This window comes from Penicillium hordei (assembly GCF_028827395.1).
Source record: "Penicillium hordei strain IBT 12815 chromosome Unknown utg000001l_segment0_segment0, whole genome shotgun sequence".
In the NCBI taxonomy this organism is placed as follows: domain Eukaryota; kingdom Fungi; phylum Ascomycota; class Eurotiomycetes; order Eurotiales; family Aspergillaceae; genus Penicillium; species Penicillium hordei.
In genome coordinates this window covers 7,892,544-7,907,465 of record NW_026623142.1, presented here as the reverse complement: position 1 = coordinate 7,907,465, position 14,922 = coordinate 7,892,544, and the positions used below count along the sequence as shown (strand labels likewise).

Here is a 14,922-nt window from a genome sequence, read left to right as displayed (position 1 = left end):
CTGCGTCATCGGACATGTAACCTCTCCGAGAATCTTCCTTCTCTTTTTTTCTCTGAACAATCTCCAACTTCGCATTACCAATTAAGTTATTGGCATTGGATATCTTTGCTTTAGCTGCCTTAGTTGCTGTTGGTTGCACGATTCTTCCCACCCCACGCACTGAGGGGCCAAAGCAGAGATAAAAAGTTTGCTACTCTATAAAGAGGGTCTTGTGACTCCCCAGAATTTCCCCAAGATATCGAAGATATCTTCGCCATGCGAAACACCACCTGCTACTTGCCCAATGGCCTCACTTTCAACGTCTCGCCCGTTTTTGGTGGGGTCACCTTCAAATCCGCCGATTTCAACGTCCAGCACAACTCCACCTTCCCACCAGGTTGGACAATCATAATCCATACCGAGAAGCTTCCCAAGGAAAACGAGCAGAAAGATGAACCAGACCAGGAGAAATCCCGCGATGATGAAGATAATTTCACCCGTTTCACCACCCCCACCTTGACCCGCGACTCCCTCTACATCTCGTATATGGTCAACCCACCAACAAGCGACTTCAAGCCCGTGACCTCACCCACGCGCCATATCGCCATGATGCTGTGGGCAACTCTATGGTGGTACTTCCACGAACCCGAGCCAGATCTGCACGTCGAGACTGCCGCATCGAGCATGACCCCGCCCGACGGCCGACCAAAAGGCGTCTGGCGCGTAAACATCAAGCGCGAAGGAATCTTCAAAGGCCGGAATCTGCTCCAGAAGCTTGAGCGCATGGGCCTAATAGCGACCGAAGACTCCTCCGTCGGTCTCCAGCCCATAGAAACCCGCGACTCAAGCAGCTGGTCCACGATGTTCGTAAGCCGACGCAGTTTCTGGCAGCTCGACCCACGTCTATTCCTCTTCACCCTCACGCCAAGTCGAGATCGCCCCACAACTCCTCCCTACCGGTCGCGGAATGCGTCGCCCGCGCCCGACGGCGGTCCATCCGTCGCAACGCCATTGGAGCTTGCGCCCATGGAAGCAACCTTCCACATGGCGAATATGGGCCCATTCACCTCGATAGGACCGTTCACTTCTGGCAGCCACCTACCAACATACTACCCGCCTCCGCCGATGCAGTTCACCTTCACGAACGGGGTGCGACACCCCGTGCGTCCGAAGCCGCCGCACCAGGGCGAGGTCTTCTACGTGCGCTACGTGCCGAGTCTAAGTCAGTATCTCTCGTTCCGCGTTGCGTTTGTGCCGATGTCGGCCGCGCAGGGGGCTACTGATAGTCGGCCCGGGACGCCTGTTACCGCGGCTGTGACTAGTATCGCGCAGCATCTGACCGAAAATATCTGCTCTGATCTGGACACGCTGCACCGGTGGATGAATGTGCCGCGGGTGGAGGCGATGTGGGGTGAAGGTGGAGAGAAGTCTGTGCAGGAGAAGTTCCTGCTTGCTAGTCTGACTAGCCGACACAGTTTCCCTGTTATCGGATGTTGGGACGGGAAGCCGTTTGGTTATTTTGAGATTTACTGGGTCAAGGAAGATCGGCTGGGACGACTTATGGACCATGTGGATAATTTTGATCGGGGGATTCATCTGCTCGTTGGGGAACAGGAGTACCGGGGTGCGCATCGTGTTGCGGTTTGGTTGAGTGCATTGGTGCACCATTGCTTCTTGTCGGATATGCGGACTGAATCTGTGGTGTTGGAGCCGCGGATTGATAATATCAAGTGAGTGACCAACATTATTAAGAAAAAACGAAAGAAGAAAACGAAGAGGAAGAGGAAGATGGATGTGCTAACTTCTCGCAGACTCATTAATTACCTCCAAAAAGCAGGCTTCTACAAAGAAGGCGAGGTCAGCTTCCCGCATAAGCACTCTGCTATTATGAGGATCAAGCGCGAGTACTGGGAAAGCCCGGCTCTATAGAGCCATCACGGCGATTTACATTGAGATGATCACGATTAACGAAACAGCTAGCATTGCCTGGATTTTGACATTTCTTGTTATTTGACATTTGACTTGCTTGAAACATTGTCTTGGCCATTTACTTAGGTGCCATGGGCGGCTTATCTCAATAGAACGACTGTTCTGGTTATTTTGTATTGGATTGTATGACGTTCAATTTCACCTATCTTTGATTTTCTTCCTAGGCTCCTGTCCCGAGCTCACTCTCCAGATACCTTTTTTCCCCAGTAATAGGATCCTTGATTCAGCTCTCACCCTCCGACGACCATGTTGAAAGGGACCCTTTAACTATTACTTTCTTGTCCTATAACAATACCAAGACTTCAATATACTATAGCTTAAACTATCCGAGGATACATAAATGCGGGGAAGCCTACCTACACACATCTTCCCCACGCCTCGGTGTTTCTCGGCCTCAAGATATAAACTAGCCCATATATCAGCCTTCCACTCCTCCCCCAAGCACCCAAATCAATATATCCCTCCAAACCGAAATGTCAATTCTAACAACCTGGACCCCCCACAAAACCTCCAAAATAGCCCACCTAACAATCTCCCGCCCAAAAAAACTAAACTCCCTTACCACCCCCCTCCTAACAAACCTAACCTCAACCCTGCACCAAATCTCAAAAACACCCAACCTTCTTGCCATAACCCTAACCGGCGCGGGCTCGAAATCCTTCATAGGCGGCGCAGACCTAACCGAACTATCAACCCTACCGAACGCCACCGCAGCACGGAAATTCATAATAAACGTCCACGAAACATGCACCGCAATCCGAACGTGTCCCGTCCCCGTTATAGCGCGGATCAATGGGTTCGCGCTTGGGGCAGGGTTGGAAATTGCTGCGGCTTGTGATTTGAGGGTTGCAGGTCGGGGGGTTGTTTTTGGGATGCCGGAGGTTTGTTTTTCATTCTTTATTTATAATTGTATTTCTATGATATTGGAATGAGATGCGTGGATGGATACAGATCCACATAGTTTGAAAGCACATATGTTGGAATGGGTAATAGTAACATGCATCAGGTCCGTCTCGGCATCCCCTCCGTTGTCGAAGCAGCACTCCTGCCCGGCCTAATCGGCTGGGGCCGTACAAGGCAATTACTATTACTTGGAGGAACAATCTCTGCCACGGAAGCGCTTAGCTGGGGGCTTGTTGAGAGGGTTGTTGCGGATGAGGATCTTGACGGTGCTGTGTTGGAGTGGGTTTCGGAGATAGGGAGGAACGGGCCTCTTGCTGTGCGCAGGCAGAAGGCTTTGATTTCGAGGTGGGAGGAGCTTTCGCTGGAGGGTGGGATTGAAGCTGGTGTTGAGGCTTTTGGGGAGTGTTTTGTGGTTGGAGAGGATGGGTCGGAGCCTAGGAGGATGATAGGGGATTTCTTTAGGGAGAAAGAAGAGGTTAAGAATAAGGCGAGGATTGAGGCTGAGAATAAAGATAAGGGTAAGGGTATTGGTCAGGGACAGGAAAATGAGCGGTTCGGGTTGTGAAGGGGTATGCAATATACTGTCCTGAATAGTTGCGCAAGGGGGTGGGAGGACTAGGTTCAATGTTCTTACTATGACTACAACAAGGCTTCTACATCACATTCTTACAGTTTACAATACTATACAAGATCCAAATTAGGTGTTAAGTTTTATTGTCCAAGTAGGAGGTAAGTACATCAAAAGTACAACGTAGATCGCAAACGTGAGCAAAAAAAGTCTAAACATAGCGATTCTTAGATAGTGTCCAGTGTAAAACGAGTGAAAGGGTAAGACAAGCATAAGAGATACCAGACATACAAACGCCGAATGCACGAGGCAGATGCAGTAGCGAGTGGAATAGATGAAAGACGAAAGGAAAGCAGAGAGGGTGACAACTCTGGTCGGAATCAAGCTCATACATAGTGTAAGACGTTTGCGAACATCAATAGACAGGTCTGAGCGAGGGGTATGGGCACATGTGCGTATCAACGGGGTGAACAGCTTTTTCAAAAGCAACAATATGGAAATATGAAAAGGAAATAAAAGTCATATGGGAATGTGTGTTGAATCAGATAGTCAATAGATAGGAATAATGAGAGATGCGTGAATAGCATCGGGTGATTAAGTAAAAGATCAGGCTGCTAAAAGAAAAAAAAGAGAAAAAAAATCGAGAACCGGCTCGATTTAGTGAGATCGACGACCGCCCATGTAAGAGCCTGTTGCAGAAGCCAGGAAGCGAGCCACAAAGCCGCCGCTGTGGGTGTGGCTGCTAGTCTTCAGCTTCTTGGACGGCTGGCGGATAGGTTCGAAGGACTTCTTGGATTCAAGGTGGGGGACATTGACATAGCCGTAATTCAGAGAGAGCGATGCCGGGCTGCGGGACGGGTCCGAGAGCATGATGTCGTCGGCGCCCTGGGAGGAAACCGTGCTGATGGAAGCCGGTGTGCCTCTCGAGCTTGGTGCGACGCTGGAGGAGCGCGAGCAGAGAGAGTTGAATGTCTCGGCGTGGGAGAGAGGTGGCACGTCACGGACGGATGGTGGAGAGGTAGAGCGGTTGATTCTGGTGGGGGATGCGCGCTGGCGCTGGTAAGGGTTGTAGCGATCGTGCTCTGCAACATGCTGTGTTGCGTAGTGGGTGTTGTGCATTGTTGGGCACGAGACGTGGCTGGGGAGACGGCGGAGGGAGTTGTCATTTGCGCGACGGGTCTCACCACGGGCTTCGAGCTTTTGGCGGCGGAGACGGCTGGCCAGCAGATCGGCTGATGCGTGGAGACGGCGCCTAGGGATCGGTTAGTGGGTGTCATGAGGAAGATCTAGGGAATGGGATAGCATACCATTCACGGTGTTGTTGTTGTTTGTGGCGATATTCTTCTTCAGCGAGACGTTCTTGCTCTTGGACGATGAGACGCTGGCGGTGGGGAACGAGGAAGGGCTCGAGGTAGGTGAGCAGGTCTTGCTCGGTGATGCGCAGGTCCCAATCAAGCAGGAAGAGGAGCTGGCGTTCCATGAGGTTGACCTCGGGGAGGGAGAAGCCGAAGCTTTCGAATCCCTTCACTGCCGTGTAACGGGCCCAGTGTTTGTTCTTTGGGCTCGAATCATTGAGGTTCTTGGCGGCGAGAATGAGTGAGGCGAGGAAGATGCGGTGGACAGTACAGCGCATGCCCTTTGCGACTGGTGGTAGACGCGAACGAAGACGACCGAGGTAGACGAGACAGCTCATGAGAGTGGGCACCTGCACCTGCGACCGAGCGACAAGTGAGGCGATGAAGGCCTCGATTGAGGGGAGGTCAGGCAGGTTAGAGGGTTCCATTGGAGGCGTGGATGGTGGTGTAGGTTGGCCATTCTGGTTGACGGTGTTGGTCACATGCGGTTCACAGCGGATGACCTGGGCTGCTTGTTGAGCCAGGTGTGACACCATTTCGCGAGTGACTCGGGTAGTGACGAACTCATCGAGAGCCGCTCGGTTGAGTGACAGTGAATCCATATTGAGATATAGTGATATGGTAGAGGGATTTTGATAGAGGTTGTCGGAGAAGATCGGTCGAGGATGGGAATTAAGTATGTCGACAAACAGGCAGAGATCAAAGAATGTTCCCGGTAATGAATTGTCTCGGACAATCCAACTCAAGAATCTTTGGGCAAACGAGACAATGGTCTTTGTGTTTGCGAGGGTATCAGATGAAAGTCGACACAAAGTGAAGCAAAAGCGAAAATCAGATTCAAAGAAGCAAATACACGTCGGAAATGAGAAAATTGAATTCCTGACCAGCAGGATAACTTTCAGATGAAGTACTCTTTTCTTTGTAAAAAAAAAGAATGTTGCAGTAAGGATGGGATAGTTGGGGTTGTCGTGTCAACGCCTATCGATAGCCCTAACTGAGAGCTTCAAGCAAAACTGAGACCCGCGACGGATATTTATTCGAGACACAATCCACAGTTCACTGCAAGTAAGCAATAAATTGAAAATAATGTTTCTGGTAGGAAATTATTATAGAAAAAGGCGAATGATCAAAGCAAAAGGGAATTATAAAAAGGAAAGGATGACGACGTTGAGCATGTGGATGAATCTCGTGAAGAATCTGGGCGGAATACCTGTCTAGTTATAGTATCTGGTATGCGCCAGAGTGGGAGCAGAGGGGGAGATACGGTGTTTCCCCTGCAAGGACGTGTCATCCAGTTAGAAGACAGAAGGAATAGGCCAAGCACAGGGGTAGAATAGAGCGAACCTGCATAGTTGGATCTTAGATGGTCCAACCTTTTGGCGCGCGGAGTCTGAGACGAAAGAAAGTGAGCTGATTTGTCAAGAGAACGGATGATGTACAGTTGATAGACTATTATTGTACCTGTGCGTTATTATCCCTAGATTCATCCAATAGCGGGTTGAGTGCCTCATTTTCATGTATGTACTGGTTGGTATTTCATGTTGGTTTTTTAGTTACTCTGATTTACATTTACATTTTCATTTTCATTTACTTTTACTTTTACATTTGATTTAAATGTGATAGTATTGTACATTATACATGAAAACCCAAAATAAGAGGGGGATCCAATACTAAACCACCTGATCCAGGATCGCCATTATAGGGTCCACTCAATTATTCACCTATGAACTATGAAACGATGAAACTGACCGTCTCATACGGGTCATTCCATTCCTTGAACGCGTACCAAAATAGTACTCTACTATCTACATGTACATTATGTTACCTTACTGCCTAATCTCCTCAAAAACCAACATCCAACAATCCAACAATCTAACAACCAACCTCAGCTGAAAAAAACAATAAAATAAAATAACAACAGGTGGCGATTTCAAGTTGGCGCCGCGAACTCGCGTTAGTGCCCAATCACTCGAAACCTGTCAGTTTCCGATATCACCATGGGGCGAAACTAGAATCCCTGTCAAGTGTCCCTTTTCATCCTTTTAATCCTTTTACAGCTTATAACTATCCTGTGCCTATTTCCCCTTCCTCATTGGATCCCATCCCCAACCCCCCTGTCAAGGAAGTTTAGTGTGTTCGAGGGATTCAACATACCTGGCCTCCTAGAGAACAATTTACTATTTGAGCCAAATAATTATCCGAACCTTGAAATACTCCCACCTCACATAAGGTACGTCACAATCATTCATCACGATACTTTTCCTTCCCGTTGGATCTATCGAATTTTCCAACCTCCTCCCCAACCTCTTTTTTTTATCTCCCCGACCCATGCAGTAATGTATATTGCAATCCCGTGGGATGCATGCAATGATCCGTGCATAGCACTCTTAGCGTGTACTTAGTTATTCCCACTCTTTCTCCGTTTACTCCATAGCCTAAGAAAAAAGACAGAACACACTGCATATGCATACATTATGCATCTATATAAGCGCCTGTGTCCCCGTCTCCCCTCCACTGCAAATTCCCTTTCCGCCTTCCCGCCCAGCGCTTACAGTCCCAACACCATGGAAGCGCTGCGACGTTTCGCGTTTCTAATTTTATCTTTTCCTTGTCTATATGTAGTTATGTAGGTCTTGTTATTCTTAGCTTTCTCTACGCGCGCTCTCCTGCTTTGTCACTACCCCAGATCCATGCGCGGCCCATCACCCGCCATTCCGCCAAGCCGAATCAGGTTACGATCTGGAATGTTGGATGCGTGAACTGCGCCTCGTTTCAGCATGGCGTCTCGCTGTTTTATCGCCGTTGGAATGTTGGATATACGGTTGGTTGAGAGTGCTTGCTTTGTGCTCGGGGGTTTCCTATGTGTTTGGTGTTCCCACATGTGTTCCCATCGGTGTGGTCCAGGCTCCATGGGGCCGTTGGGACCCCAAAAGTTTGGTGGAGACTAGGCGCTGGCATGGGTTTCAGGATCAAAGGGCTTGTTTCAGCGTTGGGTCGGCGGTTAGAGATCGTGTTGTGTGCTCTGCAGGGTGGTATTAGAGTGAAACATCGACAATGCGACCGTGTGCACAGAGGAGTAGTGGGCTGAGAGTAATGTTTCCGTGTGTCTTGTTGGTAATTATACGTCTTTCTATTATTGGGAGTGCGGATTATCGCACATTTCGGTACTTTGGGGGATTCTAAATTAATTTGCATTTCCTAACGAATACACCATCGCATTCAAGCCCTAATCATACACTTCCAAGACTACCCTGGCCGTTTCAGCAGCAACAAGGTAAGAAATTCAAGTCTCAGATCACCCATCTGTGCTAAACCGTGTGACGATTTACAGAAGCTCAACCCAGTAGTTGGAAACAGTCAACTCAGAAGTACCGGTGAAAGGCTCAGTGCCAGCCTGCACAGTCTTCAAGTACTTGCCGTTGGGCAGACCCTGGTTCTTGACAAGGTAATCAAAGAAGTCCAACAGATCGCCACCGAAGTCAGTAACGGTAGACTTAGCGACGAAGCTGTAGACAGTCATCTGACCATTAGGACCGACCCAGACATCCCACTCGACACCATTGAGTTTGACAGTGGCGATGGCCTTGCCAGTGGACGAGATGGGGCCGGCACCACCGAGGGCAGCAAGCCACACCATGATCTCGTACTCCTCGCTGCCGGTAGGAGTAGAACTGAGGAACAGGTCGTACGCGACATCGGCGACGATGTTGGTGTTGGAGTAGCTATTCCGGAGACAGTTAGCGGGGGGCTGTTCATTCGGAAGTACATATGTAACTATGGCACGGGGTCAAGAAAACTTACCTCCAGGTCCAGGCGGACTTGAGGCTCTTAACAGTGCTCAGGATCTGAGGAGTGAACTTGAGCGCGGCACTGGCGTAGCTCTTGACCTCGTTGGGTGCGTTACCGGCCCACGAGTACGAGGTGTGCCATGCGATGGTGTTGCCGTTGCTCCAGTCCAGAGTGGTGCACTGCTTGCCGTTGGTGTCTTTGGCTTGGTTCCAGAGGTTGTTGTAGAGGGTGAACTTGTCCGTGGTGGTTGTGCCCCACTGGTCGCAGAATTCTGTGCCGCGACGGGCGATGTCGTTGACCGGGACGGTAGCGGCGTCACCCATGGCGGACAAAGCCAGGGAGATGAGAGACATGGGTGCGATGAAGGACTTCATGGTTGCGGTTGGAACTGGTGTTCAGGATAGATGGGAGAGGGTGCGTGTATGGAAATGGGAGTTGTTCATATCGCATGAAGTCGGGTTTCTCGGTCTGCTTTATACTGTCCATGTTCTCTTTTTCGGAAGTCGTCCATTTGGGGAAAAATCTGGACTCTAGATTGGTGGACTCATGTTTCGTGTAGAGCACCGAGCAGTCCTGTCTCACATTTCATTTTGGCTATCCAACGAAATCGCGACCGGAACTCCACAACATCCGGATAATTCCAAAAGCTAAAAAGCTTGCGTGGAGCAAAGGTCACGGAGTATCCGGGAAAGAGATTGTCGCTGTCACAACATGTGCCTTTTTAGCCATGGACCCTTGCCATGTAGAACTTTATCCGATCACTGCGTATTCGTATTGGTCTTTTTTTCCCTGCATTTCGGAATATCTCCTTTGGCAGCATGTGTGAGACGACGGCACAGTGCGGGGCGGAGAAGATGCTGCTTCTAGAAGAGAATGGGGTACCTGAGATTGTGGAAGGTATCCACCTTTTTTCGAGATTTCCCCCTGAATAAACCATTAGGATGGTTGCGAGGTTTCTCCGGGTGTCATCGAAATCCTTCAAACGCATGGTCAATTCAACGCAAGGAGAACTGCCACATCGGTTCTTCATGCACATGCACCAATATGTGCGTACCCCGCAATAATCTCATTTGAAGACGGAAAATAGATGCTAACTCCGAAATCTTGGCTGAAGAATTGTTCCGGGCCCTAGAGAGATTGCGGAAATCCGACCGTTTTTTAATGGACCATGATCTTCAAATGCACGTGTCAGTACAGGGACCAAACGGTTCTTGCCATCCTTAATCAGGAGATCGCCCCCCGAGCTTCTTTCGAAGGTCCACGGGGCCTGCTCAGGTGATGATGAGCCGCTTAGTCAGATATGAATATCTTATTCACTCAACCACTGTTTTGAGCTTGTATCTTGCTGGCTCCAAATCCTTCACATGGATCGACCATGGCATGTTGCCCGACAAGCTCGAAGCACCCTTTATTTGTTCGCTGGAAATCGATGGGAGTGGTCAAGACAAAAGACAAGGACCTAGTGCACGTACCAAACGGACCCGCCTACTTCCGTGAGCAATTAACTCAGGAGAAGCTGTCTTTGATCTTGGATACATCGAATAGCTGTCGATGGAAGTAGTATTTCATACTGGTATGTAGGATCCACGCTCCTAAGTGTGATATTCCAATGGCAATCACTTTGTTTCCTAGCTTTGATCTCTGTAGAGTGAATATGGGTGGGGCATGAGGTTATTGCTCGTATTACCCCAAAGAGTGCTGTGCATGGTGGCTATGTTGCGTGGGAACAAAACATTACATTTAGGCGGTGTTAGCTAACTGAAACATAGTGGCTCCCATGGATATAGTAGGTACGCCACACGTGCTACTATGTGCCCGACGCCTAGTTGACTAGTCTTCAAGAACTACAAATAGGAATGATACAAGAATAAGGGACAATGACAAAGCACAATATATTTCTGATAGTTAAGTACACAGGTAAGAAAAAGCAAGTCAATGAAAACAAGCCTCATGACCAACGAACAACATGTATGAAAAAGAGAAGAATCAAGTCAAGGAGTAAACCAACAGCTAGGCCATAGACAACCACACTATCAACAAACGGCAACGTTAAAGAAAAAGAAAAAAAAGAAGAAAAAAAAAAAAAGTGCTCGGAAGGAACCCATGGACAACAGAGCGAGTGCTGTCTCTGTATGATAGGTCCCAAAAATTGGCCCAAAGAGCACAGTGTTCAACTCCTCATAGATCAGAGTCTGTATCCATAGAGGTCAGGTTTAGACAGCCGGATAGGTTCCCAAGGGAGGCTCCCGTTCGGATAATCCGCCCAACATGCTTCGTACCATTAAATTAGGACCGAGGCCCTAACCCAGTTTCAGCCTTAACTGGACCGCTTCAAAGATCATCAGTGCGTTCTGGATATCTTCGCTGGACAACTGAAACCACGATGTGTAACACGAACCCGGCGGAATGGAGAAGGAAGAAAGAAGAAGAAGAGAGAAAGAAGGAGGGGGGGATCTTTATATATTCCCTGATATTACGCAAACTATGTAACAGCTAGTGCAGCTTGACGCCAAAACATCCATAGATATATGTACCCAGTGGACTTGACTCGAGACTAGGTGCACTTCTATCGAAGATACGTATCGTCGATGGCCAGGTCAGACCTCAAAATATCTCATGTTTTGCTTACCAGCAAAAGCATACCCGCCAAGACACACAAACCAGCCATATGTTCCAGCACTGACAGTCCATCACGCGCAATCCCACTGAGTCCAATCTCCAACCCTCTGACCAAAGCTAATATTCTACCCAATCTGTGCTCAGGGGTGAAGATGTGACTAGACCTCTACATAGCCCATCAATGGGCCCAGACCCCCGGCCCAAAGCCCAACCCACAGCCCATTAATGGGGGCCCATCAAAGCCCATCAAAAGCCCATTTCTGTGCACAAATACAGTCTTGGCATACGTAAAGCAGATGATTAATGACTGTATTTTACGCAGGTCCTAATCTATATCTTCAGTATTATTATATTATCATAGTAAGAAGTAGGAATTAAGTGGATTTTATACTGGTTTTAGCATCATAATACTAAATTTCATACAAAATTTCCTACAAAATAACCCCAAAAAGATCCAATTTAACCGTGAATTCGCACCTAGAAGGAATTACTAAGTATTAGTATAAAGAGATATATATTATCTATAGAGGATGAATACCACTTTCTATGGTCAATTGTAGTAACACTTATAGTAGCTCTACTTACTATGTAAACCCCTAATAAAAATAAGTACCTCTTATAAAAAAGTAAAGCTTTAGAAAATCAATTTTGATTCTTGTTTTTCGGCCTCCTAGTATCTATTACTTAATATCTTATAAATAAAATCAAATCAATTAGTGGTAATTTCAATACCCCCCAAAAACAGGGAAAAAATGCATTAATTATACAGCTGCGATACATTAGCATATTTGTATTGTTTGCTTAATAATGGGGGCCCATTATGGGCCCCAATGGGCCCATAGCCGGCCGATGGGCTATGGGCTTTATGGGCTATGCAGAGGTCTAGATGTGACTCCCGACGAAACCGACAACGACAACATTCCCACCTGTCACACTACACAGAAATTGCAGAGAAGCAAATTATGAAACCTAGCATTCCACCCCTAGGGAAGCGCTATTCGGATAGGCGGATGTTGATTGTCGGTGACAGCCTCACGCCAGGTACACAGGGATATGCTCAATGGCAAACTGGCTTCTGATTCGATAGTCATAGATTTATATGTACCTGGACCTCCCACGGAGACCTGGTCATCATTGGGGCATTCGGTCTGCTTCAGTCTACACCGGACAATAAGTTTTGCTTGGTACCGAAGAGCCAACACCCAAACGACACCATCATGAGCTACATCCTCTTCGCCTTGTCCACATCGTACCGCGCACAAAGCTTCAACCATGACTTCAACAAGCGCGGAGAGGCGTGATAGGACGACGTGCAAATGCCTCTAACAGTGCAACCTAAACAACGTATGATTTCTACTCCCAGAAAGGAATCTATGTCTTCACCGGTTACAACGTACTCAAAGAAGGCATCGGTGAAGAATTACCTCCAAGCTAGGCTAGCGACAATATGGGCCCCGCTGAACCAACTGACCTCGGGGAGGATGATAGAAGAATAAAGTTTAATATCCCTGACGATTGGGTTCCGCGGACTGCGGGACTTTGTCTAAGGATCTCAACACACTTGTGAAACTTGTAGTGACTGTGATACTAAAACAAATAGTTAAGTTTGAATGTTTCATGTAGCTAAATACTAACTTTGATTAGATTCAAACAGGGATACCTATTTATTTGATTTCTGACAGAAAGCTGGTGTACGAACAATGTATGGTATAGATAACACGATGTTGACGACTCTAAAATGACAAAAGCCGCTATTTCAACAATTTATGCGGACATTGATGACTAACTGTGATATACACTTTTGTATGGTATGCCTGGTACCCAATGTCACATGATTTTCCGGGTATAATACCTGGTTTCTACCATGTATTCGGACTTAGTATTCGACAGCATTGATAACTTCTTGTATCTTACTGCCACCTATGGCCCGGGTGTGACGTCCACAGTGACGTGGATTCGCCGATGGCCGAACCATGGACCATCTTAGCACAAGGTTGTGAGCTCGGATGATCGACATGTGTCATGTGGTGTACTGAAAATGGCGGGGACCCGATGTTGGATCCAGTTTTGTAGGTATTGTCTTGCCATATCATCTTGATACACATCGCTTGTGCATTGGGATTAGGCCTGTATCTGTGTTACTATAGTGGGTTTGTGATCCATGCAATTTGAGAGATAGGAATTGTTACGAAATGGTATTGATCTAGCGTTGAAACTGGTGCCAGGGAAGCTCAGAAAGTTATTATCTAATAATTCAGGAATTACGCATATACAAGCTACGCTTTATCACAATGATAGCGAACTTGTCGCATCAAGATTCGATGCAGTATTGTTTTATGTCACGGGTTCTCAATCGAAAATTAATCAACTCAGGCGTATGGGGCGAGAGTCGATGGTGTCATGAAGGTTGAGGTGCCGTGCATAGGTGAGAAGACCTCTGCTCGGAATAGGAAATCATATCATCATATGGTTTGGCGGCAAGTATTTTAGATGATTTGGTTCACTGAATAGTGGACTCTGCGTAGAACTCGTACTGTTTTGCTCCCTCTATTTATTAGCTGTTAGGTAGAGTCGAACTCCTACATTTGCGAACAACAGTCATTAAGAACCATCTTGGTCTGTCGTGTAATAACAGTTCCTCTATTGCTCAAGGTACTTCTTCCACGTCCAGCCCGCGAGCTCTCATCTACCATACGTCTCTCACCGCGCCGATCCTTCGCCATGACCGCCACTGTCATTTCTCCAACAAAGGAAGTGCCAAATATGACGCCCGATTACGAGGTCAAGCTCTTGCTCAACCCAACAGCGGTCCTCAGCTCTAAACATGAGCTTACGGACACTGTTCTATCGACTTTTAATACGGCCCCGACTATCGCCAAGATAAATGTCCAGTTCCTCGACACGTGCTCTAAGGATATCTATACAGCCGGCTGGGGGGGGGGCGTATACGCAACACTGAAAACGAGGACGGCTTTGAGTTGACGTATAAGAAGCGGTATGCCATCACAGGTGGCGACATTGATGCCGCTCTTACTACGGGTAATAGCGATGGTTTCGACGCCGGCGACACGAAATATAAGGCGCAAGTCGAATGGGGTTACGAGAAGCAGACACTATCTATCAGCCGCAAGAAAGATATAGCGAAATCTAGGAATAGCGGAACAGACTTGCCGGGAACAAGCGAGTCGCGTAAAATGCTGATCGATGAAGCGCCGGACAAGTTCGACAACTGGTATCACAACAAATGGGGCACCAAAGCGTTAGCAATGTCACGTATTTTTGGCCCGGTTGTCGTCAGGCGCTCTGTTGGCATGTGGAACGGGATGGAGCTATACCTCGAGGTCTGGCCCCTCCTCAACTTCCCGGGTACGGAAATTGAGCACATCGTCGAGGCCTCTTTCAAGACGAAGAGTCGCACGACAGCCTCGGTTGAGCAGAACAGCTTAGCCAATTACTTGCAAAGCAGGGGTTGGCTTCTAGCACAGGACTCGCTAAAGACGCAGCTCATCATGGAGCGCTACTGATATGGAAATTCATCGGACGCACAGGTGGTTGTTGATCTGGAAGAAGAAAAACACGGATTACCGGTAGATTATCGGATCTTGGGGCAGGATTTACAGTGGAATTAGCTCAGACAACAGAGCCCATTCTCCAGTGGGAAAACGCATTCCATCTTTGCAATTAGTGTCCTACAGAGTTGCCAATTTTCCCCATAGTTTG

At 47.8% G+C, this 14,922-nt stretch overlaps 6 protein-coding genes across 6 annotated transcripts; 3 read left to right on the top strand and 3 right to left on the bottom strand.

Annotated features, from left to right (window-relative positions):
• Positions 1-255: 255 nt before the first annotated feature.
• On the top strand, positions 256-1,986 carry N7537_003002 (GNAT family N-acetyltransferase; the record flags this gene model as incomplete). Its single annotated transcript, XM_056894060.1, has 2 exons — positions 256-1,709; positions 1,791-1,986. 2 exons carry the CDS (start codon positions 256-258, stop codon positions 1,906-1,908), a joined length of 1,572 nt encoding a protein of 523 aa, XP_056759055.1. The 3' UTR covers positions 1,909-1,986.
• Positions 1,987-2,441: 455 nt separating this feature from the next.
• N7537_003001 (uncharacterized protein) lies at positions 2,442-3,436 on the top strand (the record flags this gene model as incomplete). Its single annotated transcript, XM_056894059.1, has 2 exons — positions 2,442-2,849; positions 2,975-3,436. The coding sequence occupies 2 exons, from the start codon at positions 2,442-2,444 to the stop codon at positions 3,434-3,436; spliced, it is 870 nt and encodes a 289-aa protein (XP_056759054.1).
• Positions 3,437-4,096: 660 nt separating this feature from the next.
• N7537_003000 (cyclin family protein) lies at positions 4,097-5,396 on the bottom strand (the record flags this gene model as incomplete). Its single annotated transcript, XM_056894058.1, has 2 exons — positions 4,097-4,691; positions 4,747-5,396. The coding sequence occupies 2 exons, from the start codon at positions 5,394-5,396 to the stop codon at positions 4,097-4,099; spliced, it is 1,245 nt and encodes a 414-aa protein (XP_056759053.1).
• Positions 5,397-7,471: 2,075 nt separating this feature from the next.
• Positions 7,472-7,705, bottom strand: N7537_002999 (uncharacterized protein; the record flags this gene model as incomplete). Its single annotated transcript, XM_056894057.1, has 1 exon — positions 7,472-7,705. The coding sequence occupies one exon, from the start codon at positions 7,703-7,705 to the stop codon at positions 7,472-7,474; it is 234 nt and encodes a 77-aa protein (XP_056759052.1).
• A 414-nt stretch (positions 7,706-8,119) lies between these two features.
• xgeA (putative endoglucanase) lies at positions 8,120-8,957 on the bottom strand (the record flags this gene model as incomplete). The annotated part of the gene is made up of 2 exons (XM_056894056.1): positions 8,120-8,516; positions 8,596-8,957. The coding sequence occupies 2 exons, from the start codon at positions 8,955-8,957 to the stop codon at positions 8,120-8,122; spliced, it is 759 nt and encodes a 252-aa protein (XP_056759051.1).
• A 4,966-nt stretch (positions 8,958-13,923) lies between these two features.
• N7537_002997 (uncharacterized protein) lies at positions 13,924-14,726 on the top strand (the record flags this gene model as incomplete). The annotated part of the gene is made up of 2 exons (XM_056894055.1): positions 13,924-14,145; positions 14,193-14,726. 2 exons carry the CDS (start codon positions 13,924-13,926, stop codon positions 14,724-14,726), a joined length of 756 nt encoding a protein of 251 aa, XP_056759050.1.
• Between the last annotated feature and the right edge of the window lie 196 nt (positions 14,727-14,922).